The following is a 25218-nucleotide window of genomic DNA, read 5'->3' as shown; positions in this document are numbered from 1 at the left end:
TTTAGTGGCTTCTGTTGTTCAATTTTAACACGTTTGTCTCATTCTTTGAGAAACTTGACATTTCATACTTCGTTTTCATTTCTAGTTTTAAATATTTGCATTTCAGATATTTCTTAATAATACTGCCTTTTGTTAAGGTTTTACCGCATTTTCAGCTGTATGTTGTCAGATTTAATACTCATTTGTAAAACATAAGCATTTGCATACCTGACCCTTATTTTATGAGTGACACTGAAGGGAAAAGAGTGAGGTTTCTGTTGAAACCTTCTTCAACTCGTCCTTGGATCCAAAGACGTTTCTGCCATTGAGTTGTTGCAGTGAGGGAACAGTCTGTATGAACAGGAACACACTCTAAGGCTTCTGAAGGTTTCCTTGATCTTTGTGCACTGAAGATGTGTTCTCAGGTTTGACAAGTTATATTGTTTTAAAAGGCTAGAGCAAGATAACAACTGTGCTGAATCAACATTTGACTCAGAGCTGCATAAGCATGTAAGTAAGGAGGAACAACTGGCCATGGAGGAACTATTTCCAAAAAATTAATTAACAGGCTCTAGACTTTTGAAGATCCTTTTTCTTAAAATCAGAAAAATGCATTTGAAATGAAAGCTATTTCACTTTTTGAAGTCAGGACATTAAGCATTTACTATTTGCCTCTGAAAGGCTCATTTTCTGCCAAAATGAATTATGTTGTTTAAAATAAAAATATAGATTTTAACTTATTTGCCATCAGGCCTACGGTTGATTTTGTGTGATCAAAGATAAAATAAAGAACCTGAAGCTCAGCAGGAACACATAGTGGTTAGTACTATTCATTTTTTGTACTTCAATCAGTGCAATCTCAGTTTACAATGGAGTATTTATTTATGTATTTATTCATTTATTTGAAATTAGACAAGTACGGTATTGACTGAATTGTAAAATGCTACCAATATCGTATAATATACATGTACAGTTTTCGTGTGTCGGGGATGCTGGCTTAGAATGTTTATGTTAACAGACAATTTCTGTTTTTGTTTTGGTCGTTTACTATACCTGTAACACTGTAGCCAGTGTTCCCATTCACTCCATTTCCAGTGGAGATGGCTTGCTCTGATAGAGGTAAATTACCAGAATAATGCAGTACTGATATCTTAAATTCCATCCACATATGGATGCAGTAGCAGTGTTTTTTGGCAGCACAGCAAAGTGCATGTTTATGTGGTTGTGTAATTGGCTAGTGGGTTCAGTTAAGTGGTAATGAAAAAGAGCATACAGAAAAGCCCTCCATGAACTGAGTCTGAGACCCCTCCAGTTGGAGAAGAGTTGTTAACTGTTAGAGATGCACTGAGAAATAAAAAATCGGCCTTCGGTGACTAAAGGATAACCTAATCATCTGAACGAAATAAGGAAAGGAAAGCGCTGTCTGGCAGAGCAGATCAGTGCTTTTGCCCAAGTGAAGTTTTTTTCCTTTTTGCTCTTCTTTGATGAGGAGTTGAGCAGTCCAAGCCCTGCTGCAGAAATCTAGTCGGAAGTGAACAAGGACAGAACAAACTGTAAATAAATCATGGCTTGTCAAAGTGTTGCTGGGAAGCTTGGAGAAGCTGTTTGTCTTTGAACTGGGGGACAAGAGTGAACCCACAAGTAAGAATTGTAAATTTTGAGTTTTCAGGTGGTCCAGGACTGATGGTAGAAACTTACCATTTCTCTGTGTAATAAAATTCAAGTGAGCTTTTTGGGTGCTGTGTTTCATGATTTCCCTCTGAGACTTTGAGAGATTAGCTGAAAAGAGGGTTGAACTGGAGAAAGGTTTCGAAAAAATACCTACATGACCACGTCAAAGATAAATGGCCAAAATATTTGAATAACCTGCAAAGATCCCCCCAGTGAAGGAGTTTTCCAGACAAGCCTCTTTCCGTAGTTGCCTCATCTATTATTCACTGATCGTATTGGATTTTGAGCGCATAACAATGGATGGTATATTGTGAACATGCATTTTACATGCTCCTCAGCCAATTCCCTGGTCGCTGCCTTGAATAATGCAGGAGCACTTGGTTGTAAAAATTGGATCAGCGTGATGGTGAGCGACGGAGGCATGCTGTTTGAGCGCTGTTGGCTGGTTGGGTAGTATAGGCTTAGCAGATTGCACTCTGGGGACTCGATGTATTTCATACTTCATTTACTTTATTTTTAATACTATAAATCCATATGAACAAGTATAAAGATCTTATGACTTCTAGCGCCTCCAGGTTCATCTCGGTCAAAAATAGGGCAGTGGATGCAAAAAGGGGACAGTTTACAGTGCAGTCTATAAAACATGGAAGGTATATGACCCACATGTCTAGGAATGGACTATGAAGTGTGTTGATCTCTTTCCAGCAGGTTTCACAGTCTGAGACCTTGGTCTGAGAGTGGGGAAGAACATGTACATCATCAAAATGGCACAGTGGGTATAGCACTTACTCAGAAATCATGGTGAAAAGTTTTGTGAAAATGGAGTAGAATGATGAGAAAACTGCAGAGTTCAGCCTGCCCTGTGTGCATCCAGTAAACGGATCGAAGAGAACTTCGGTGGGTTATTCACCCCACTGTATTTGTTGTGTCCTTGAGGCTGTTGTAGCTAAGCACTACCAGAATTGACAATTTAAGATGTGAAATTCAGAGGGTCTAATGAGTTCAGCAGCTATGGCTCATATACAGAACCAGTCAAAAGTTTTAGTACACTTGCCAGACACTAGTTTTTGTCCATGAAGCATTTGGTTAACAATTTGATCAGGAAATGAGCCAACACATCTACCCAGCTCTTCTGCAGCAGTTCCCAGACATGTGGAACACTTGTGGGATCCTATGCTTTATCTCTTCTGTCCAGTTCAGCCCATGCAAGTATTGTCCAGGTGTTCTCAGACTTTTCAGTGGTACTCTACTGTAGCTGTTAGCTGAGTGTGGGTCCACCAGTACAAGGTTTCAGCAGTTTCATGGTGGAGTGGATTGCATTTCCATTTGTTCCACATGTTTTCTTAATTTAGTGTGCTCTGTTAAATAAACCTTCCAAAGTAAAAGGACTAAAAGTAATTTGCTGCTTCAGACAGTTATTGTAATACCATAATGAGGTGATGGCTTACTGATAGGTGGAATTGCCTAATAAGTGGTAGGCCTACATATGATGGGAGTGGATGATGTGAATAAAGACTGACTAACTATTCATGTTCCCCCAATCTTGTACGTGTACTCTATGTCAGATACAAGAGATCCTAGTGGTCAGTGGTTTGTATTCCATCAAACTGGTGTGAACAGACCCTTAGTCACTCAACGCCCTATAGTATTCATGTTTTGCACCTTGCAGACAATGACAGTCAACATGCAGGTAACATGTCGGTGTTAACGTTCTTGCTGTTGTAGGACAAGTTTGAAATCCTCTCTGTCGAATGGATGCTTTGTTTTCTACCTGCGGGTCAACTATTTATCTGCATGTACCTCACAGAGCAATGGTGCCGCTTAGATGTTGACACCCAGGAAGCCTGAACGATTCCACCCTGCCTGCCGTAGCGAAACAATGGTCATTTCTGGCACCTTCTGACAGCCAGCAAATTACAGGAACACCACCTGTGGTTCTAGCAGTGAGTCTGGTGCCCCAGGAGACATTACACAGTGTTTCAGCTGAATAGTCTTGCTTTTCACACATCTGCTCACATGCAGTTAGCATTGTACGGTATAGTCAATGTCTGAACATGGCCGTTCTGATACTGTAACTACAGGGCTCAGAGAAGCAGACTTTCAAGGCCAGTTTACTCAGTAATCCTTTTCAGCTCCTAATCACATGGCGCTCCGCATCGTTCAAGGCTATGCCTTTCCGTGAAAGAGACTTAAGCTTAGGTTATCTTGGTACCAGTGACCATGGTACCCGTTGCCATGGTACAAACCTGAGAGGATCTGTGTATACACAGCTTTCCTAATGTGCAGTGCGATCTTTTCAGAGGAGGAAAGAGCTTCTATTGAGTAACAATCTAATGTAGCACTGTACAAGTGCAGTTATAAGTAAAAAGCAGTTTTGACCTCAGAGATTCCTTAGGAGTGTCAACTATAGAGCAAACTGTATATACATGTATTTGAATGGAACTGAAAGTTTTTGCAAAATTGAATGTTTTTTTTTTCCATTTCTAACGATTCTGCCTTTCAATGTTTTGTGAAACTATAGATTTGATACATCAGATGATTGGGTCGTTTATTTTTTAAATATTGAAAGCATTTAATGACGGTGTGACAGTGCGATCTTTCTATTCATAGTATAAATAGTGAAAATTTTTGTGATTTATGTGGTGATACTACATTCCGTTTGTCTTGATGAACAATTGTTTATATGATTTATCAGTGCGCAATGTGACTGTGAACATAGTCTTCTTTTCCATTCCTTTCATTTAGTGCCAATATAATTTTCCTGGAAGCTTTTTCATCTGACATTAAAACATGTTTAACTGATATTACAGCAATCTCAATAATACACTTTAAAACATGACTCATTAACTGGAAAGGAATTCATTTTTAAGTGTATATTTTAATTTCACAGAATCCTTAATATGCACTTTCATTCCACATTTTAAATTTTTCAATACAAGATGTTTTATTCATCCACTTTTATGTGGCATTAATGATTTGAGGGTGCGAAGATGTCTGCACTCTTTAAGGGAAGCGTCCAACTGGCTCTACATTCCTCTCTCCGCAGCAGTCATGTCGCGGAGCCACGAAGGCCCCGGGGAGATGGGCAAAGCTGTGGTCATCCCCAAGGAGCACCAGGAGAAAATGAAGGAGCTTTTCAAAATCAACCAGTTTAACCTCATGGCCAGCGACATGATTGCGCTCAACAGGAGCCTGCCCGACGTCAGGCTGGACGGGTGAGAAGGCCGGCGGCTCCAGCTCCGACTCTGCAGTGCCCCATGCCAAAAGGCATCCCTTGGCCGAAAGCCCACCTTGTGGCCTGTGAAATGATACGAGTGCCAGCAAGGCCTTCGAAGAGTCTCGTTCCTGCAGGCGGAGGAGAGGCTTTCTGGTTTAATTAAAAGAATGACACTCTAGGATGGATGTGTATATAGTCAGTTTTTCAATGGCTTTATATTGGATGCAGCTGAAACCGGGGAGAGAAAACTTACCAAAGAAAAGAGCAGACAGTTCTTCCCTCAGGGATTCCTCTGGCATATCTTATAGAATTCAGGGGAAGTCTGTCATGACAGAGGCTGATGTGTGATATTTTTATTAATTTCCTTTATTTAAAGACAGTATTTGCTGATATATTTTGTCCTAACGAAGGACTTTAGCTTGTTGATTTGAAATTGAAGCCTAAATGGAGGTAAACATTGCCTGGCTGCTTCATCCACTGCTTTGAGTCACAGAATGTCCTTTGGGAAATAACCAGTGATAGAACTACTGCTGAGCCTTAACTCCGAAAGAAAAATGGAGAGATGTTTGCTCTCTAAAACTAGGATTAGCTGGAGATACACAATAAAGGTGTTATGTCGACAAAATTTCTGTGTTCAACCCTGAAACGAGACTGGGCTGTTCTTAAAATGTCCATGTAAGTGGTCATAGGTGACCTATAAATAAAAATCAGTTTTAACCCTACTTTTAACTACAGTTGTTGTGTAAAAAAAGAGACTTTATCATTTTAAGTTATGGGGAAAAGAAAGGATTTGAGAATGAGCCAATATGTAGTCATGTGCTTTAATCCAAATTACATCAACGTGCCTCTTGAAGACTGATCTCAGCGCTTGATTAGTTCAACCAGTAACTTATTCCCAAGGTTTATTTTTAAGTGCGATCGTTATGTGCCATTTAAGTGACAGGCTTGTTCTGAGAATGAGACATCTTTGGTAGGGACACACAGTAACATGCAGTCAGTGAACTGTTCGCTGTGAGCATGGTCCCCTGTCCCAGTTCTGCCAGTCTATCTGAGCAAAAAGTGGTGGGGGGGAGGTGGCTGGGTGGCTGTCAGGATAACCCTGTTGTGTCCTACCTTCCATCATCACTGCCTCCTTCAGCACTAATGATCTTCAGCATGCTTTACTAAATCCACTGCCGTGCTTCTGAACATTTGTCTTCCATTCGATGTTATTTTGGTCCCTCGTGTTATTGGAAAGCGTCTCGTGTCCCCTTAGCTTTCCCTAGCCAGACGTGTTGGAAGGCGGGTCCTTTATTTTGTGCTCTACGTGTACCGCTCCAAATGAGGCTGAGGGGATACTGCTCAGCTTCACCTTCACTAACGAACGAATTCCCAAGTCAAGGGGCATCATAGCTATGCTCTCTGATTCTTTGCAGCTGTAAGACCAAGGTGTACCCAGATGAACTGCCCAACACCAGCGTGGTCATTGTGTTCCACAACGAGGCCTGGAGCACACTTCTGCGGACCGTTCACAGCGTGATCAACCGCTCACCCCGCCACCTGCTGCTAGAGATCCTTTTGGTGGACGACGCCAGCGAGAGAGGTAAGTTGAGCGCAGCGATGTCGCCATTCGCTGCAAAATTACATGAGTGATGCAGCAGTAATGTGGTTTTATCACGTGGTCTGTGATGACGCAATGCAGTGATCCACTGAATGTGCACCGGCTCTTCAAGTTACGTCTGGGACTGGAAGACTGTTTGTAACTCCTTAACTCTTAATTTTTACTCCTAAGTTGCAATTACTTAAAGCTTAATAATAGTTCATTTATCAGGTTCTGTGAAAACCTTCAATAGAGCTATAATCAATAGAAAAATGCTCTGTAGCCTTTACTTGTATTTTCAATTTTATTATCTTTCTGACTTTATATACTAGATACTTTATAGTTAGGGCTAATGTAAAACAGTTATTTTCACACCACTATCAGCCTTTTTAATTATCTCCACATTATGACTTCTCACTACTGGTATTAGTATCACCAGGTCTCTTATTGCGATATCAGAATTATATATAGCTGGTGATCAGTAAAGGGCAATGTTTTATACCAACTCACAGGTGAATAGGTGAGACGCTTAATAGATGATGTTGTTAGATTTCTTGAAGGAAAAGCTGGAGAACTATGTAAGGATCTTGGACGTGCCGGTACGGATCCTGAGGATGGAGCAGCGCTCGGGCCTCATCCGGGCCAGGCTGAGGGGGGCGGCGGCTACTCGGGGTCAGGTGATCACCTTCTTGGACGCCCACTGTGAATGTACGGCGGGCTGGCTGGAGCCGCTGTTGGCCAGGATTAAAGAGGACAGGTGATGGTTCACAGCACTTGAGTCTTGACATCTTATATCAATAATATCTAAGTTACGTTTTAAAGGACATCACAGAGAATCACTTAATGCAGAATTACTGTGCTTTTATTTACATTTATGGCAATATATGTTGTCTATTATTTATGTTCTCTCCCTAGAGCAGAGATGGCATACCTTTAGCTTAAAAGTTTTTAGAACCTGAAAGTTGTTGGGATTGTCTTAAATCGTAAGCCTAGTAAACTGCAGTACATTTCTGCAGTACATTTTTTTTCTTTTCAGATCTTTTCGTAACAGCTGTATTAATGCGGGGTGCTGCTGTGTGTCATATTCTGGACGGAATGACAGATCAAATGCCCCTTCGGGTTAAGAAATCCAGTTCCGTGGTGGTGATTTTTAATGACGTTGAACTTTTAAAAGCCGTGTCTCTCGGTTAATGGCTGTGTGCTTCTCTGTATGGTGCCTGTCAGACAAGCTAAGAAACTGAGAACGGATATGGCCCTTTGTTGGCTTCTCTCTATGATTAAGGTGTACATGTAGAGGACTGGAAGATATAGTTAGGTGAAAAGCAGTAAACAAATTGACTTCTTTTCCTTTCATGTGTTACGCTGAGTTAGGAAAAAAATGTATTTTTCTAGATATCTTTTGTAGAATGTCTCCTTATGTTCTTGGAATGCACTTTTTGTATTGTTTTCTGAGATGTATGTCACTTTGTAAAAAAAGTGTCTGCTAAATGAATTAATGTAAATGCTTTGGATGCTTCAGAACACACAGTGCTGCATAAAACTTAGACAATTTCAACAAGCAGTTTTTTTCTAGTTAATGCATTTTCACTGCCTACATAATTTTTGGCTGTAAAGCATTTTCTTCAGCTGAAATTAATTAAGCTCTGTTTATTAAACATCACTTGCTTTCTGTGTTGACTCCCAATTGGTGCTCCTGTTGATGGTGTTTATAGAGTATGTGTAATCAATAAGAAAGCCAAATGTTTTTAATGTGAAAATGAGATACTGAAGTATTAAATAGTTGTCCTCAGCTTTGATGAACCAGTTTTTGATTCATTTCCAATGAGCAGCTGGTAGCATAGTTCTTAGAGCTGCTTCTTTTGGATCCGAAGCTTCGAATCCCACCTTCAGCTGAAGTAGCATTGAGCAAGGTACTTACCCTAAATTGCACCGGTAAAATTAGCCAGCTGTATAAATGTGTAAATAATTGTAGATACCTTAACATTGTAAGTAACTTTGGAGAAAAGCGTCAGCTAGATGAATAAATGTAAATGTGCTGCGAGTTTATTACGTTGCAACAATGAATGAGTGCAACTGTTTATTCGTCTGTTGCCAATTACCCAGTTCTTTTGTGTACCCATTAAAGTGCCATACTAATGCCTCGTTCAGCATATATGCTGGAAACCACCTGCTAATTTTTACTCTATGGGCTGCTGGACCACTGTGGAGTGTGCTGTGTGCATTATTCTACCTGCAGCCAGAGAACACTCACTGGACCGCAACTGTATGTGTGAGCAATGAGAACCTAGCACTTTCACCCAGCCCAGGGGAGCACAGGCCAGCTTCAGGTTATTCCATGCTGGCTGTTATATGAAAGCCAATCTTAAATTCAGTTTGGGAGCCATTGATTTCTTGAACCACATTCACCTACCGGTGCCGCTCTGCTGCTTCTGATTTTCACTGCTTTGTGCAAACTCCATCCCTACAGGAAAGCTGTGGTGTGCCCGATTATTGACGTCATCAGCGACGACACATTCGAGTACATGGCTGGGTCCGATATGACGTATGGCGGGTTCAACTGGAAGCTGAATTTCCGCTGGTACCCTGTGCCCCAGAGAGAGATGGACAGGCGGAAAGGGGACAGGACGCTCCCTGTCCGGCAAGTGCACTTCTTGAGCTCAACTTGCAGCACATGAGCTTGTCAAGAAGGAAGCTACTGTGATACATGAAAGTCCAAAGCGTCTTCTCTTAGCATGTTATTTATATTCATTTTGACCCAGCTTGTGCAGAACAAAGTTGGAGTTGTTATTAGGAGTCAGAAATGTAAAAGGAACTTTAACCTTAAGATCTAGCACATTCTTCTAAGAATAACCATTTAGTTTTATGATCCTTGTTGCTTTTCTGCTGTAGGAAAAAAAAAAAAAAAAAATCATTGAGAGATAAAAAGCAAAACACATGCTGTTCTTGTTAATACACTCTGACATTTGCTTCGGAATGAGATTTGTATATGCCAAAACATCAGACATTTAGTTAATAATTTTAGGACTTAATGTCTCAGCATGTCTTAATATTAGAAGTTTTACAGAAATTGGACATGTATAAAAGCCCCTGTTTGTATAGTTCCCTGGCATTAAGATGTGTTTTCAGTATAAATAATCTGTTTCAGCTTGCTAGTAGAAAACATTATGGTGGTGTTCTTGATGCCCTTGTTAGATCATTCTAGCTAGTTGTGCAATGTAATTGTGGTCAGTATACAAAAACCTAGCCGCTCAGTCTTCCATGAATGTAGAAGGTCATCAGAACAAGAGCATGAAGTGCCATCAAGTGCAGAGAATTACAGTGTCTGCACTGTCTTGTGTGCTGTTTCCCAAGGCTTTCTTGAAGGCACATCAGTCAAATGATAAACGTGTAATTTGGAATTTAAATCACTGTCAAAACTTCAGTGTCTTCCAAGTAACAGTACAAAACAATGTAGCATGATTGAACACCTTCGGTAGAACTGACATAATGCATCAGTCAAGAGTGTTATGTGGAGATTCTTTATTTTGCCCTAAAGCATCGGTATGCATGGACCACATTTTATATAGTATTAAAACTTTGGACATTTTGAATAAGCCATTGCGATAATAATGTAATTTTATAGTTAGTTGGGTTGTCAGTAGGTCTCCTGAAATCTGACATCATTGAAAATTTGCTGTTACTTTTCCGAGAGATAAATTAATTGCTGATATTCTGCTGAAGGGATACAGCTTCCTGTCTGTTTCTGATATGCGCTTGAGTGATGTTTCCCCTTCCTGCAGAACCCCTACAATGGCTGGAGGGCTCTTCTCTATAGACAGAACCTACTTTGAAGAGATTGGAACATACGACCCTGGGATGGATATCTGGGGTGGAGAGAACCTGGAAATGTCCTTCAGGGTAATTCCCTCCTTCTTAATAGTTTCGCTGACATTCTTGGCTCACTCTGCATCACTCCTGCTGTATGTGCCTTGGTCAAGCGACTTACCTTAAATAGCTTGAGTAACAATACTCTGCTGCATAAATGAGTGAGCTGTTGTAAAGTTGATTATCTCACACCAAGTTGCTTTGGACAAAGGCATCAATAATAGTGTTCTGCGTTGATCTGTAAGCTCCTTTTTTACATTTATTCCTTCAACCAAATGTCTTACTGTATGAAACATTTATGTCTGAAATGCCCTGTTATGATACTTTTTGTCATCACATGACATTGTCATTGTTGTTGTACAGATTTTACAGTAGGGAATTACTCGTTTATCTCTAGGCGCAGTTCTTGTAGCACTTCTAAATGAAACATATGAATCCAGCAGGTGAGGGATAACAGCGCTCACAGCCGTTGTGTCCTGTAGTCAGGCTTCCATTTCAGGACTTTGCTGAGGACTGATCTGGATGTGCTACTAAACATCTCCCTGCCTCCACATTCTCCAGGTCTGGCAGTGTGGTGGCTCTCTTGAGATTGTCACATGCTCCCATGTGGGACATGTGTTCCGCAAGGCCACGCCGTACAGTTTCCCTGGCGGCACGGGTCAGGTCATAAATAAGAACAACCGGCGTCTAGCTGAGGTCTGGATGGATGACTTCAAAGATTTCTTCTACATCATCTCGCCAGGTGGGCCTTGCTGTCAGATACCGTTGTCGGCTGTTTGGGTGTGAGGTGCCCTTCTGACCCTTAAGCAGATGTCGAGTGTAAAGGCTACTTCAAGTTATCAAAGGCACAAACATTTTCCGGTACATTTATTATACATTTGTCTTTGCTTACCTGTTTTCTAAAATTTCCGTGTTGTGGAGCTAACGCAACTTGTGTTTGTGCTGGCAATCGATAGATGTCAGTAAAACACTGAAACAGAGCAGGCATCTGGGACCGAGGTCATTTGTCTACATTCCACAGTGTTTACAACTCTTGAGGGATCAATAAAAAGATGAAAAATGTTTATTCAATGAACAGTTGCTATTGAATAAGTCTTTGTGGAGATCTGTTCTTCTAAATAAATCAATGTGCATAAGTACTATTAAGCTTTGATTGATAGTGACTTTGTAGCAGTAGTATGAGATAATGATAATAATTATTATTATTATACATTTACATTTATTCATTTAATAGACACTTTTCTCCAAAGCGACATACATCTCAGCGAAAATACAATTTGTGCATTACATTAAGAGAAGGAGACATAGCTGCAGACATGTGATTCTTAAGTAAACCTAGTGTCTTACTTTCCACTTGATGCACCGATGTTCATCGCTCAAGTAGGTACATAAAACGCAGGATACATGAAACCTGATAACCTTCCTACACTTTTTTTTAATGATAATAACCATCACTTGTGACTAATCGGTAGTCACATATTGTACACTATCCAAAAACAGAGTGCTCACAGAGTGCTGCATGATAAGAAGGATAAGACCTGCCTTTTGATTCATACAGCTATTCCAGATGAAGCAAACATTATGCTGAAAACCTCTGTATATGGACCTGGAAATTGTGGTCAGTAGAATGTGTATTGTAAAGACCAGGGTGACACCAGCAGTGGTGGGAGCATTAGGAACATTCAAGAAGGGCTTCTATACCAACTTGGAAATGCTCCCTGATGCAACTGAAGTTCAGAAGATTGCACTGATGGGAGCTGCTCATATCCTGCATGAAGACTTTATTTGGTCTTTTTTGGAGATCTGAATTCATCAAGAACTAGCAGAAATATTTGAGTGAGAGGAGTGATGAAATGATTCCTGGTCCCAGCTCTGTTGGTAAACTGGGGAGCCATTTGTCTGTGTAGATGCTTCAGAATCGATCACTTTGCATCAAAGTAAAATCGGCCAGTTGACGTGTGACCATCAACTTGACATTGAAGGGCTGCCATTCCACACTCCGTGTTACAGGCATCATGTGGAACACTGTTCCCTGAGCTTGAGATTGTGCAAAAAGCTGCATAATGTGCTATATTTGGAAACAGGGCTTAAATGTCCTTCCAGGGAAAATGAATAATGTGCTAAGGTAAGTGTTGCCAGTTTAATCATCGGGATTAATGCAAAGAAGTCACACTAAATCTTTTTTTGTAATTCCTGTACATTTTCTGGTGGTAAACCTCCTCAGTAGTAGCATGCTTACTGTATTTGTCAAGGCAGTTTTAAGAGCTGCTTTAAACAATTAAGTTCTTATTTGAGAAATTGCTTCTTTTAATGAATCACCGTAGACTGGATCTCTTCTATTTAAATTCTCTTAAGTATGGAATGCTTTAGTTTGTTAGTACTGAACTGTTTATTTTTTAGTTCTGTGAACTCACAGTTGCTGAAATGTGTCACTTAAATATTTTATACTGCACTCTGTGATTGGGCAGTATGTGTTTGTCTTTGGATGCATTTACTAAAATAGTCACAATGCCATCATAGAAGCAGCCTCTTTGGCCGTCCCTGGCGCCGTATCCATAAAACACAGTGCTGTCTGATCATTAGTTGCGCAGACTTAGCTTACCTTGGCACTTGTACGTGAACATGTAAAAATAGGGCAGCGAGCTGTTGCTTTGAAATCAAAAGGCCCGGGTTGGAAACACTGCTCCTGCTGTATTACTATTCGAAAAGGCAATTAACCTGATCTGCTCCAGTGAACAAAATACCCAACTGTATGAAGGGGTAAATAATGAGTAGCATAGCTTAAAATGCAGACGTGTGTGTGTGTGTGTGTGTGTGTGTGTGTGTGTGTGTGTGTGTGTGTGTGTGTGTGTGTGTATATATACACACATTATGCAGTGTATATAGTATTATATATGTTTTTATTATATATATTGTCTGTCAGTCCTTTGACCATGTTCGATTTAAGCACACTGTGTTACAAACTTTTCTATTAGTTCTAGTGTGACTGACAAGAGTGAGATTTTCATTGCTCTGTTCAGTGATGTAATTGCATAATTGTGTAAAATGACCTTTTCAAACACGATTTTCTATAATTAATTACTCACTGGTTTCTTTAGCAGTGCATTTATTTTCGTGGATTTATGGGAGTTGCAGCTGAATGGCTTTAATAAAGGGCTCGCTCACTCATTTAGATTCTGTTCTGTAGCCTTGATGCCAAGCATATTTTGCGAAGTGAAGGGGATATTTACATCTGAATCGCCAGCTGAACACTACAACATTGTGCAAGTGGAGTCCAGGGAAAGCAGTGCGCAAAGTCTATTACCAGACATTCAAATGATTCTTTGTTATGGTGAAATTCAAGTTCTCATACATGATGGATGTTGTAGTCTGCTTCTGAGCCTTTCTCATAATCTGTCATTGTCTTCTCCGCAAAGTAGAAAAGTCATTATAAAGCTGCGTGCCAAGAATCATCGTCACTTTCTGGAATACTTCTTCATATAATGCGTTTGCAGTCAAATTTTGCTAAATTACCAAATGGATAGAAATTAGTATTGATTCCAGTTACTCCTTCTATTGGCACACGAATCCTGCTGTAGTATGAAATCCATGTAGGCGTAATATCTCACAGTCCCTTAGGTAATTGGTTTTAATTGCAGTAAGAGCAATTATTTCAAAAGAGTTCTGCTACATGGATACTTGTACCGCTTTTTGATTGTCCACCGTAAGGAATTTCAAAATCAAGCAGAAAGATTATGACACAATTATGCTAAACACTTTATCTTTTTTGGAAGTGCGTTATGAGAGTTATGATTAAGAGACTAAGAAAGTCTTCTGTTGGAATCTTTACCATACAGATAGGTAGGAACTTAATTCTATGCTGGTATTACCCTGAATGTTTTTTTTTTTTTTTTTTTTTGAGGGAAGATTTTGTCTCAAATGCCTCCTGTGAAAAATGAAAACAAATTATTTCAACAAACTATTGTAATATTTTAATATTCAATATTTCCATATTTATTTGGTAAGTCAATTTGAATGGGCAGTGCCGCTTCCACTGTTCCTTTATTCTTAACATCCCTATTGTAATTAAAAAAGAAAAGTCGAAAATGTGTAATTTAACCTTTTCCAGGACTTCCATGAGATTGGAAAGAGGTCCTAGTATGAGAACCTGAGCATCAGCAGCATCAGCAGCATCAGTGCTGAAATGCTGTGAAATGCAATGTTGTGTTAGAGTGGTTCCCCCTGGTGTCCACGTTCAGCAGTGCATGTGCTCCTCCTTTACTCTGCAGCACTGCGGTATATCACGCATGCCGGACTGGGTGCCAAGTGCGTTCCGTCAATACGGCCGTTCCATTGTCCCGTGCTACACAACCAAAGTGCTGGCATCTACATTCTTCACAGGAGTTGAGGCAGGGCATTTTGGGATCTAGGCCGGAGAGATGCCGCATGGGGCAAAAGCCAGGTGGTGTGAGTAACAGGCATTTAATTCCCTGTGATTTCCCGCACAGGGGCCTGGTGGCCTCCTGCAAGCCACCTTTAATGGCTTTTTGAAGTTTGGAGGTGTGGTAATATGATACATTATTCATCTGCTGATGTGACCTGACTGTTTGAAATTGTCTGCTTTTACACCTAGTGTAATGGACAGGGGGCAATGCAGGCTCACTCTCTCTCTCTCTCTCACACACACACACACACACAGGTTTATTTCCGTCTTTTTAATGATTTCTCATTCACTCTCACTTCAATGAAATACTGTAAAAGATTTCTAAGTCCACTGGTTTTTTCATTATTATATTATTATTATTATTATTATTATTATTGTAGTTGTAGTAATAGTAGTAGTATTTCTTTGCTGATGCTTTTACTGACTTACTCTGAACAATTTACAGATTTTCCCCAATTTATTCAGCAACGTAATATGATTTTTATCTCGTATTAGGTAATTCATGTAGAAAACTGATTCCCTCCAACTGATCAGGAAAATGTGACATTTTAAGATTACAAACCATTTTCAGTTATTAACTCTGTGGCTTTATGAGAGCTTGTGAAATGTGTGGCGAAGCGCTCACTTACTGTTTCATACATCCACGGTATGCGTCAGCTGCTATTTCGATTGCTTCGGTTATTAAAGAGGAGCTTCCTGCTGAAGGAATCTGCGTGTTTTTAAAGTATCCTCCCTTCTTTTTTGCGTCAGGTGTGGTCAAGGTGGAGTACGGAGATGTCTCGTCCCGCAAAACCCTGCGAGAGGCGCTGCAGTGCAAACCCTTCTCCTGGTACCTGGAAAATATCTACCCCGACTCCCAGATCCCGAGAAGATACTTCTCGCTTGGTGAAGTATGATATATTTTACTCGCTGCTCTGGGGATTAGTGACGCAGGAACTGGGGCAGGTTCCTGGGGCTGGGAGAAGAAAACTAACCCTGAACAGCTTTAGCAAATATAATGTAAAGTTAAACGGAATCTGCGTGGCAGTTTAATAATCAATGGGTATAAGTTTATGTTACCTGCCTGGAGTGATACTTCTGATAAAATATCTGCGCTTACTCTGAGGAAAACTTCATATTGTCACAGATAACGCATATTATAACATATTGTGTATTATAATATAATTTAAATTGTGAAAAGTAAGCCGAGTAAAACTTTTACTTTGTAAAACTGAAGAATAGGAGTTGTCTTTTTGAGGGCTAAACAGTATGTAGTAACAAAAAGGGACAGCTGCTACTGTAGTGGTTAGAGCTACTGCCTTTGGACCCAAAGGTTGTAGGTTTGATCCCCACCTCTGCCTGTAGTACTGTTGAGCAAGGTTCTTACCTTAAAATTACCCAGCTCTGTAAATGGGTAAATAATTGTAGCCTTAACATTGTAAGTTACTTTGAAAAAAAAGCATCAGAGATATTAAAAATAATTAATACTAGAGTAATACACACATTGTCTGAAACCACTTGTCTCAAGCGGGGTTGTGATGAAACGGAGCCAAACCGGGCAACACAGGGTGCAAGGCTGGAGCAGGAGGGGACACACCCAGGACAGGATGCCAGTCTGCTGCAAGGCACCCCAAGTGGGTCTTGAACCCCAGACCCACTGGAGAGCAGAGCAGGCACAGGCCAAACCTGCTGCACTACTGTGCCCCCCACTAGAGTAATACAGTAGAGCAAAATGTATTTCCATAAATTGCAACAGACAAGGCTTTGGCCCTATTTATACATTAAGTAGAAAGCTGTTTCACTTTTCCAGTTGTGTTATCAGTGGAAAAAGTGAAAGGAAAAAATATTGTGTTTGACAGGTGAAATGGAGTATCCTGTACTCAATACCTTAACCAGATACCTTAGAGATGTTATTTTTATGACTGTCCAAATCACTCCATTTGATTCAAAGTCTGCATTTTTTGCCAAGCTAAACTGTTTCTTAGGTAACAAGTGAACATTTTAAGGCCTACAGCTGTTTAAAAAAGAGAACCAGCACCAATTGGTTGTTGAAAGTTCAACAGCAAAGAAACTAATTCAGCCCATGAGAGAGCGGGAACCTTTCACGGTATCATGGACATCAGAAGGGGAGAGTTGTAAGAAATAATATTTTCTTCAGATATGACTTCATTTCAGCAGACATGTACAGCAGTCTCCTACAGGTCAGCAGAATATCTGGCCTACAGTCCCTAACTGGTAGATCTTTATTCATTCTTACCTTGATTTTCTTTAATTATGGTGTCATAATATTCAGGTATTTCCCAATGTTCTGATTATTACAATTATACTCTCAGGTGTGCCCAATTCTTGGAAGTATATTACTTTGGCAGGTCTGTGTTCATTTCGGAAATCCTTAAATAGGAATTTGTGTGACTTGGGAGAGGCCTTGTGAGAGACAGTCACTGATTCATGCACTCATTTGCATTGCTGAGCAGCGGTTCTAATTAAGTGTTTTCAGTCACAGTGTTGCTAGTGAAATTGAATTGTTAGTTCGGAGTGAAAAGTGTTTTTCCGTTTATAATTGTGAAACTGCGTAATACTGGCGAGATGTGAATGTCATGTCTCGGGGGTAATTTGTTGAAAAGAGAGGCTCTCATCAGAGAATAAAGTGCTTAAGACTGTTTTGAAAATACACTAAAGATGGGCTATCCCCATTTACTTTCCCGTATAGTGATTTTTTTTTTTTTTTTTTTTTTTTAAAGAGCTAGAAGCATTATGTTCAATGGTTTTGACTGTTCTGGTGTTTTGCGGAAGACGCTGGCGTTATACTACATATTTGGAAGTTACCAGTTTATGCTTGGAGTACAGTACCAACTGTAATAATGGTCATGTTGATGATGCATGTTTCACTTGCGCTCCTTTTTTTTTTTTTTTTTTTTTAAATACTTCTTTCTCACTTGCTCTTTGTGTTGACCAGACTGCTCTTTTGGCATGCCATCGTTCATTTGCAGGTTAAGCAGATGTATTCACCAGGTGGCTGATTTGTTTTCTTGCTTGGTGTGGTTGTAAACATTAATGAGGTTGGCCCGGTCAGCCGACTTTCCAGTGTGATTTCTGTTCTGCTTTCAGATCAGAAACGTGGAGACAAACCAGTGCCTGGATAACATGGGCAGGAAGGAGAATGAGAAGGTCGGATTCTTTAACTGTCACGGGATGGGCGGGAACCAGGTGAGCAGTCTTGTGAAACACTGAGGCCAGATGTTGTGCACCGCTCATTCCAGCCAGGTGCTTTGTGCCCTTTAGGGCTGCAAAGGCGGTGTCTGGAATCTTGACCAGTTCGTCATCCTGCTACCTTCCCCTCATCGCAGGTATTCTCTTACACTGCGGATAAGGAGATTCGCACGGACGACCTGTGCCTGGACGTCTCCCGGCTGAACGGCCCCATCGTCATGCTCAAGTGCCACCATATGAAGGGGAACCAGATGTTTGAGTATGACACGGAGGTGTGTACACTGCACCTTTGACCTCCTCACACCTATTTATTATGAGTCCTCTTCATGTTCAGCAGCACAGTTACATATCCCCTAAATTATCCTAAACAAATCACAGCACTTGGCTATTTTCTGATCATTTCACTCCCCATTCATGGTTTGTACTGCAGTCAGTTTTAAATCTGAGCTAATTATCCCCCTGAATCTGGATAAATCTGCCTAGTGGCGTCTCTTGCACCATTTGCATCATAGGCAGCTTAATCAAAATATTACTGCTTTCCTTGAGTGAACATTGGCGTCTTTTTCATCAAAAGCACAATATTGATCATAATTCACTATAATTATGTATTATTTATTCATCCTCTACATGGGAGCAATTCACAGTAGTTTATTCACAGTTTACATATCTGTACAAACTTGCATGTAATTTTCTTTATTTAGTATTTCGGGAAGTGGGGATAAATCTGTGTTCAAGGTAAGCCTGTTCATGTAATGCAAATGTAATTCTCCTAGTATGTGTACCTTGATTCATATAGTTTAGTTGCTGTATTTTCTGTTGCTTATAGCTTATTCCAGTTTAATATTTTGATACAGTTTACTTAGTTGTACTACCGTTATGTTGAAGGACTTCTAAAATCTGTGGACAACAATGAAGTATTGGGAAACTAGAGTACTGGAATTAGTCAGCAGAATGCATAAGTTAGAATTAGACAGTTAGTCGATGTCTTGTCCTGTCTTTAGCTTTTGCAATAAGTTTTTTGTTCAGTCTTTCATAAAATATGAAAAAACGGACTATTAATGGTTCACGTATTTGAGTGGACAGCAGCAGCTTGCCATTGGTCTCAATCGCACTATTTCTGGAGGCAATGTTCCTGTCTGATTGGCACCTCCGCTGAGTTTTATCACATTAATATTCAACGTGGTCATTATTTAACATCGTCTGACTTTCCAAATTACTTGGTGATTGACACAGAGGTAGGAACCCACACGGTATTGACTTTTCCTCCTTTTTTCATAGATTCGGCATATTGTTATAGTGCACATTTTGCTTGGCAACCTTCCTCCCAAACAGTAAAAGGCATTCTGTGTGCTGTGTGCTTTAAGTGGCTGTAGAAGTGCAGCAGCGCTTCAGTGCTCTGCACGTAGACCGCAGTGTGAAGCATTTGACCCGTGGCTGCAGAGCTGCGTCTGTGAGCCAACTGATGTCGGTGTGTGTTAGCGCTTCTCTTTGTCTCATGGTGGAAGCTGGAGTGCCTGGGTTCTGAGCCTGCTGTGGAGCACTGCATACACTGCATAAATCACTGCATACTCTGCAGTGTACCGTAGTATCCTACAGGCCGGGAGCCTTAAGAACTTCAACAGTCCTAAAAGGCTGTTTTGCTGAACATTTTAGCTGTTCGCATCAGCACGGGTTGGTGCCCTGCTTGTAGGAATCTGCTGGAGTCAACCTTTGCTGGACACAGTGTGTAAACTACATACATTATAATAGTAGGGCAGCGCAGTGGCACGACTGATAGTGGTGATGCCTCACCGCTCCAAGGGTTTGGCTGGCGGTTCAAATCCTGTTCAGTCTGTCGACTTTCCATGTATTTCCACTGGGTGCTCCAGTTTCCTCCCACAGTCCAAAAATATGTTTCAGGGGAATTGGTGACTCTAAATTGCTTGTAGTAAGTCTGTGTGTGTGTGTGTGTGTGTGTGTGATTGCTGTACACTCCCCTCAAACCCCGTGCTTCTGCCATAGACTCCAGGCCACTGCTGCCTTGCATTGGCCAAGCAGTTATTGATAATGAATGATGAGACAATTTTAATACTAAATATAAGTGACTTCATAATATATTTTTTGAAGACGGGAGTACAGATAAACCCAATCGATGCCTCCCTGAAATATCGTTGTGCATAAGCAAGATCTTTATTGATCTCCGACTCGAAATCCGAAGTCCTGCTGGGCATTTATGCTGCATAGCTACGTAAATATTTTAATTTCATATGAAGGTTCAGTAGCTCATCCCACACACCGTTTTGACTTGAATGAGCCCTAGAGAAGTGTGTTTTATTTTTAACAGATAATTTATGTACCGGACTGAAATGTGCCTGCTTTTGTTTACAAGTCCTTTTGAAGTGTGCCGTCATTGTAGGAAAAAAAATAAGGGCTTTCATGGTGTGGTTTTTTTTTTTTTTTTTTTTTTTGGTCCTCAGAAAGCGAGAGCCGCTTTTGAAAATGTCCTCTTCGCCCTGGACAGCTGTGTTCCCTATACCGTAGACAGGCTTTTATTCTCTACGCACTGAATTTCAATAACCCGCCTTCATTTGTATCTTTGTCTGACCACATCTGTTTACTGGAAAAAATTTTCAAAAAAAGTCTGTCAGCCCTTGTCAGTACCTGCCTCGCTGCCCTTGCATATGCATGTGTGTATCTCTCCAGTCTGGCCTTCCTGCCTGCCAGTCTCTTTATCTTTAACCATTTTGCCTTTCTCTTGCTGTCAATACCAAACTGTCCGCTTGTCCGTCTCCAGCCCTTTCAGTACAGCAACCTTTCAGTGCTTCTTATTTTAAACCTTGTGCAGGCGAGTGTGAGATGTGCGTGGCCTGTCTGCTGGGGCCATTTGTATTCTGCGTGGCCTTCTGTGGCCCCGGAGATACTGGAATGTAAGGGTGGCCTATTCAGGATCAGCGCTTCCTCCGCCAGTTCAGGCGGGGTGGCGAGAGCTCGGCCGAAAAGCGTCCATCATACCCTCGTGTGGAGAAGGTCAGCCGAGGCTTCGTCATTTATTAGGACATGAGCCTCCTTTCACACGAGTCAGTTTAAGCTCGCTTTTAAAAGCCTGCAAACAAAAAAAATAGTGTCACAGCTAGCAGGTATAACTCCTCCCGAAAGCTTCTTAATTAAAGTAACTTGTGCAAATAAGTTTCAGTATAGGATGCATCTTGGTTTCATTAACGGAGATGCAGATGTTTCGCTGCATTGCCTGCGGCTGCCCTAAGACGCCGCGTCGGCCACGAGTTTGGAGCCGCTACGACGTTTCTCATCTTTGTCAGCAGCCCCTTTCTGTACAGTCACGGGATAAGTAGCTGACATGGTGGGGCCCACTGTTGGAAGTTGTTGTCATTTAATTAGTGGGTCTCAGCTGTGTGCACACACCGAATACCTCATAAGCCACTTATTGCGAATGAGAGGGTTTTTACTGCCGTCAACGGGAAGCAGCATCGCACCGAGCCCTGATTAAAAAAAGAAAAAAAAAAGAAAATAAATAAATAAATTAAAAAAAATAAAGAAAATCACTTGATCATTTCTGATTTCAGTTTTACATGAGATATTGTTTCTACACTCAGGAGGAATCTGCAGTTTAATATGACTCTTAGTCTTGTAGGTTGAGGAGATGGACGACCAAAAATTTTAAGGTGGAGTGCTTTTTTGCCGTGAAAAAGAACCACAAAACTGACATGGCTTTCATTTGCAAATATTCCTATTATATTTTTTCATCACAGGTTACATTTTTGCATTAAATTTATTGCAGGTTTGTTCTAATTCTGGAATTTCTAAATGGTTGCGATCATCACGACAGGATGATCGTGTCGAAGGGCAAGAAATGGGAATGACTGTAAAAACATGTACTTTTCTGCTGGCTACTTTAACTTGTTGTGTTGCTCACATGAAATCATCTGGAGACTTTGGCTAACTAGCTATCTCTTATGTGTGAGCTGTGATCACACACTATAACTATACTCTGTAGTCTCTGATTCATAGTCCTAGATGTGCGTGATTTCTAGGAGCCAGAGGATTGATCGATCGATTGATTGATTGAGTGACTGATTCTGATCACTGGTTCTCAGCCCTAGTCCTGGTGGGTCCCTACCTATGTCCTGGATGGAGCTGAGACCTTAATTTTTTTTTTTTTATGATTTTGCTGTTGATTGTAGATGTGCTCTTGGCATCTACAATATATTGTAGATGGTATGTTTGTTTGTTGTATGATGTATTTGTATGTGTCAATAAACATGTTTGGCTTGCTTTTTTTTGAAACCAAGCAAACTGAATCTCATTTAGATTAATCAGTAAATTGTACAAATACTTAAAAAACGTCTAATAATTAGTCAGATACTGTAATAAAATAATAGCCACACTATTCTTTAAAAATCCGGTTTTTTAACATTGCTATAGGTATTCTTGAATGAAATAATTGGTTTAACATGGAATAAACCATGCAGTGGGCTGGCGTCCCATCTAGTGTGTACCCCCCAGCCTTGTGCCCAGTGTTTAGCAGTTATTGAAACTGTGTGCATGGATTGACATGGAATTACATGACCCCTTCAGTCGTTAGTGTTGTCTTCCATAATTACATAACAACAGAGCAGGAACAGAAAATAGCCAGTAACCTAATGAAAATCATAAAATGATACTCGTATTTATGTGACGTAGTGCATATTGCAATCCCATTTACAGACCTTACATGGTCAGACACAGTTAAAATGCTGTTGCATCTGACATGTGTTTCTCTTTTTCAATACTTTCGGAATCTTGTTTCGTGTAGTCCTTGAAACTGAAATGTTAAAATAATCAGCAAGCAGGTAACATAGATCCTTTAGTTAATTTTATGGTCCAGATATAAATGCATTTGAGAAGCATTTGAATTCAATTGTTTTCAGTGTTTTCAGTCTGTATTGGATTCTGATGTCATTTACATGGATTTTTGCTGCTCTTTGCCCAACAGGACATTTTAACCACTGTATATACAAACATGGTCTGTGTTCATTAAAGTTCTTTGCTGTTTGAGAAAAGCGCAGATCTAAATGTGTCAGTCCATATCTTAGTGCACTCATTTTACAGTAAAAACATTATTTATTCAAGCAGAGCACAATCATATTTTTATTGGAGACTGGGCTGCATCATCACAGAAAAAAAGAAAAACATTTATTCAGCTTTAACTCCTACCTGCTCTAATATGTTCATTTATAGATAAGAGTTACGGAACAGATCCCTGTAAACAGCCACTTAGTATAAACAGCCATATCCCTTTAAACAATCATTTAGTAGTTTAGTATAGTTTTCACTGTTCTGTAAACGCATAACTCATAATACATTACATCACTGCTTTCACTCTTAATTAAATTTGGTTGAAATTAAACTGAAGTTATTTTAGGGGTTGTATTACTATTGCTGAATCGTTGCTTTTACAAACCTTTAGACGCTTTGTATTTCCTCAGTATTTGGTGGGCAGTGAGTGCTCCTTTGGGTCTTTTGAGTGACCTTCTATCTTGTGGATTTTTGATGAGTATCAGAAATTTTGCGTGAGTGTGAGTGTCTTTTCCATTTTCTGTGGCAGGGGTTTCCTCCACCCACTTCGATGTTTTATGTATTCATCATAAAAAGCTGTGAATTAGTTTGGGAAAGAGGGTGACACCTCCATGCATTGTCTGACTGCCGCTCTGCTTAGCAAGTTTCTGTCCAAAGCTTCAGCCCGTGTCTGAAAATCATGCCAGCTTTTGTTCACATCACAGCTACATGTACAGGTGCTTGTCCTGGGAAACACTAGGTAGTGAGAGAAAAAAAAAAATGCATGACCAACCCACGTCTCGCAGGCTTATAAAGCCCAAGCTATCATATTTTAGGGTCTTAATAATTTTGGATATTTCTATGTATTTGCCACTTATTTCTTTAATGGAAAAGCAGAACTTGGGAGCTCTTACTTCTTTCCAAATGAGCTTACGTTGTGTCTGTTTTTTTTTTCCCCTCAGCGTCTGACTCTTCTGCACGTCAACAGTAACCAGTGCCTGGACATGCCATCTGAGGAGGACAAGATGGCGCCAACCCTGCGGGACTGCAGTGGCAGTCGCTCCCAGCAGTGGCTGCTGCGGAATATGACCCTGAGCTCCTGAGAGGACATCGAGGAGGAGGAGGCGTCTCAGACCCCCACAGCATTCCAGGCCGTTCTCCCACCCTCACTGCCGCCACGGCTGTCTCTTCTCTCGCACCTCATGGCAGGGTCTACTTTCCACGCCGCGTGGTTTCCATGGCTCAGATGCTCAAAAAGGCTTTGAGGGTAGCGCCGGAGCTGAGCCGGTGCCCGGGCGTGTGGGTAGGGGGGTCATCACCAGCATATGAAGCAATGCGGATGTTGGAACAGCTCCACCACTGAGGCTCAGATGGTTCTTCACGCCAGCTTTTGTATCCATGTTTTGAGGGGTGGGTTGTATATCATTTAATAGGAGTCTTCAAGTCTTCATAGGTATCATCCCGTGTACTTTAGCCGAGTCGTATGCTGTAAGGACAGCAGGGACATGACATGCCTGATGTGAAAAATTGTTTATTGTTCCCTTAATTCATATCTGTGTTTCACGCTTTTCTGTGTTTTACAGTAACGAGTGTTAAGTCTAAGTTTACGTGAAATAGGACATATTATTAACATTTGTTTGCGGTATAATTTGTCGGTATGCTTGCAGTTGGAGAAAGCATATACTGTATGTGTAGTATGTTCAATATGTTCATTGTAAATGGAGATGCCATAACGTACTGGGATAGGGTCTCTTATTCCTCACTGAACGAATGATTCTGATAGGTTGTCACTGAGTCATATTTTACAGTTCAATATAGAAAATATCCAAAAATTTCCTCAATTTGTCTGTTGAGAAAGCAGCAAAGTGATAATTGAAGTGGTTTTACAAAGAAGAAATGCCATCGAATATGTTATTTCATATCTGAGTTTTTCGATCAGGTTTTGCCTGGTTGCATTCATATCAAGCTGTGATACATTTTACAAACGTGATGCAGATTCTCAGATGTTCTCAAAATTATTTTGCACTAATTCATAGTGTTCCAAAGTTTTGTGTCTGTTTCTAGAGTGCTGCTATATGTAAAATGTTCCATATTTTTTTTTATTTTTGTCAAAAGTACATAAAACTTTTACTGGCATTGAAATGTTTACTTATTTCTTCCCATAAAATATCATGAATTTTATCACAGTTAAGGGTAAGGTGAAAATACTGATCTTTTTGACACTTACTGACATTTTATGATAAGCTGTAACTTCATTGAAAGCTT

At 40.4% G+C, this 25218-nt stretch overlaps 1 protein-coding gene across 3 annotated transcripts in view; it reads left to right on the top strand.

The window, feature by feature from the left end:
- galnt13 (polypeptide N-acetylgalactosaminyltransferase 13) overlaps positions 1-25082 on the top strand; it is a 36598-nt gene extending 11516 nt beyond the window's left edge. For 2 of the 3 annotated variants that reach the window (XM_018741667.1, XM_018741666.2), the window contains exons 3-12: positions 4697-4865; positions 6283-6449; positions 6996-7203; positions 8914-9084; positions 10226-10343; positions 10872-11052; positions 15484-15623; positions 17821-17919; positions 18060-18194; positions 23916-25082. In XM_018741667.1, the coding sequence (XP_018597183.1) occupies positions 4697-4865; positions 6283-6449; positions 6996-7203; positions 8914-9084; positions 10226-10343; positions 10872-11052; positions 15484-15623; positions 17821-17919; positions 18060-18194; positions 23916-24056 (1529 nt within the window). In that variant the 3' untranslated portion in view covers positions 24057-25082. The remainder of the gene's footprint in view (positions 1-4696; positions 4866-6282; positions 6450-6995; positions 7204-8913; positions 9085-10225; positions 10344-10871; positions 11053-15483; positions 15624-17820; positions 17920-18059; positions 18195-23915) is intronic. The other variant, XM_018741668.2, reaches the window with a different exon arrangement.
- Positions 25083-25218: the final 136 nt, after the last annotated feature.

Source organism: Scleropages formosus, chromosome 12 (genome assembly GCF_900964775.1).
Source record: "Scleropages formosus chromosome 12, fSclFor1.1, whole genome shotgun sequence".
NCBI lineage: Eukaryota > Metazoa > Chordata > Actinopteri > Osteoglossiformes > Osteoglossidae > Scleropages > Scleropages formosus.
This window is presented reverse-complemented; position numbering and strand designations above follow the sequence as displayed.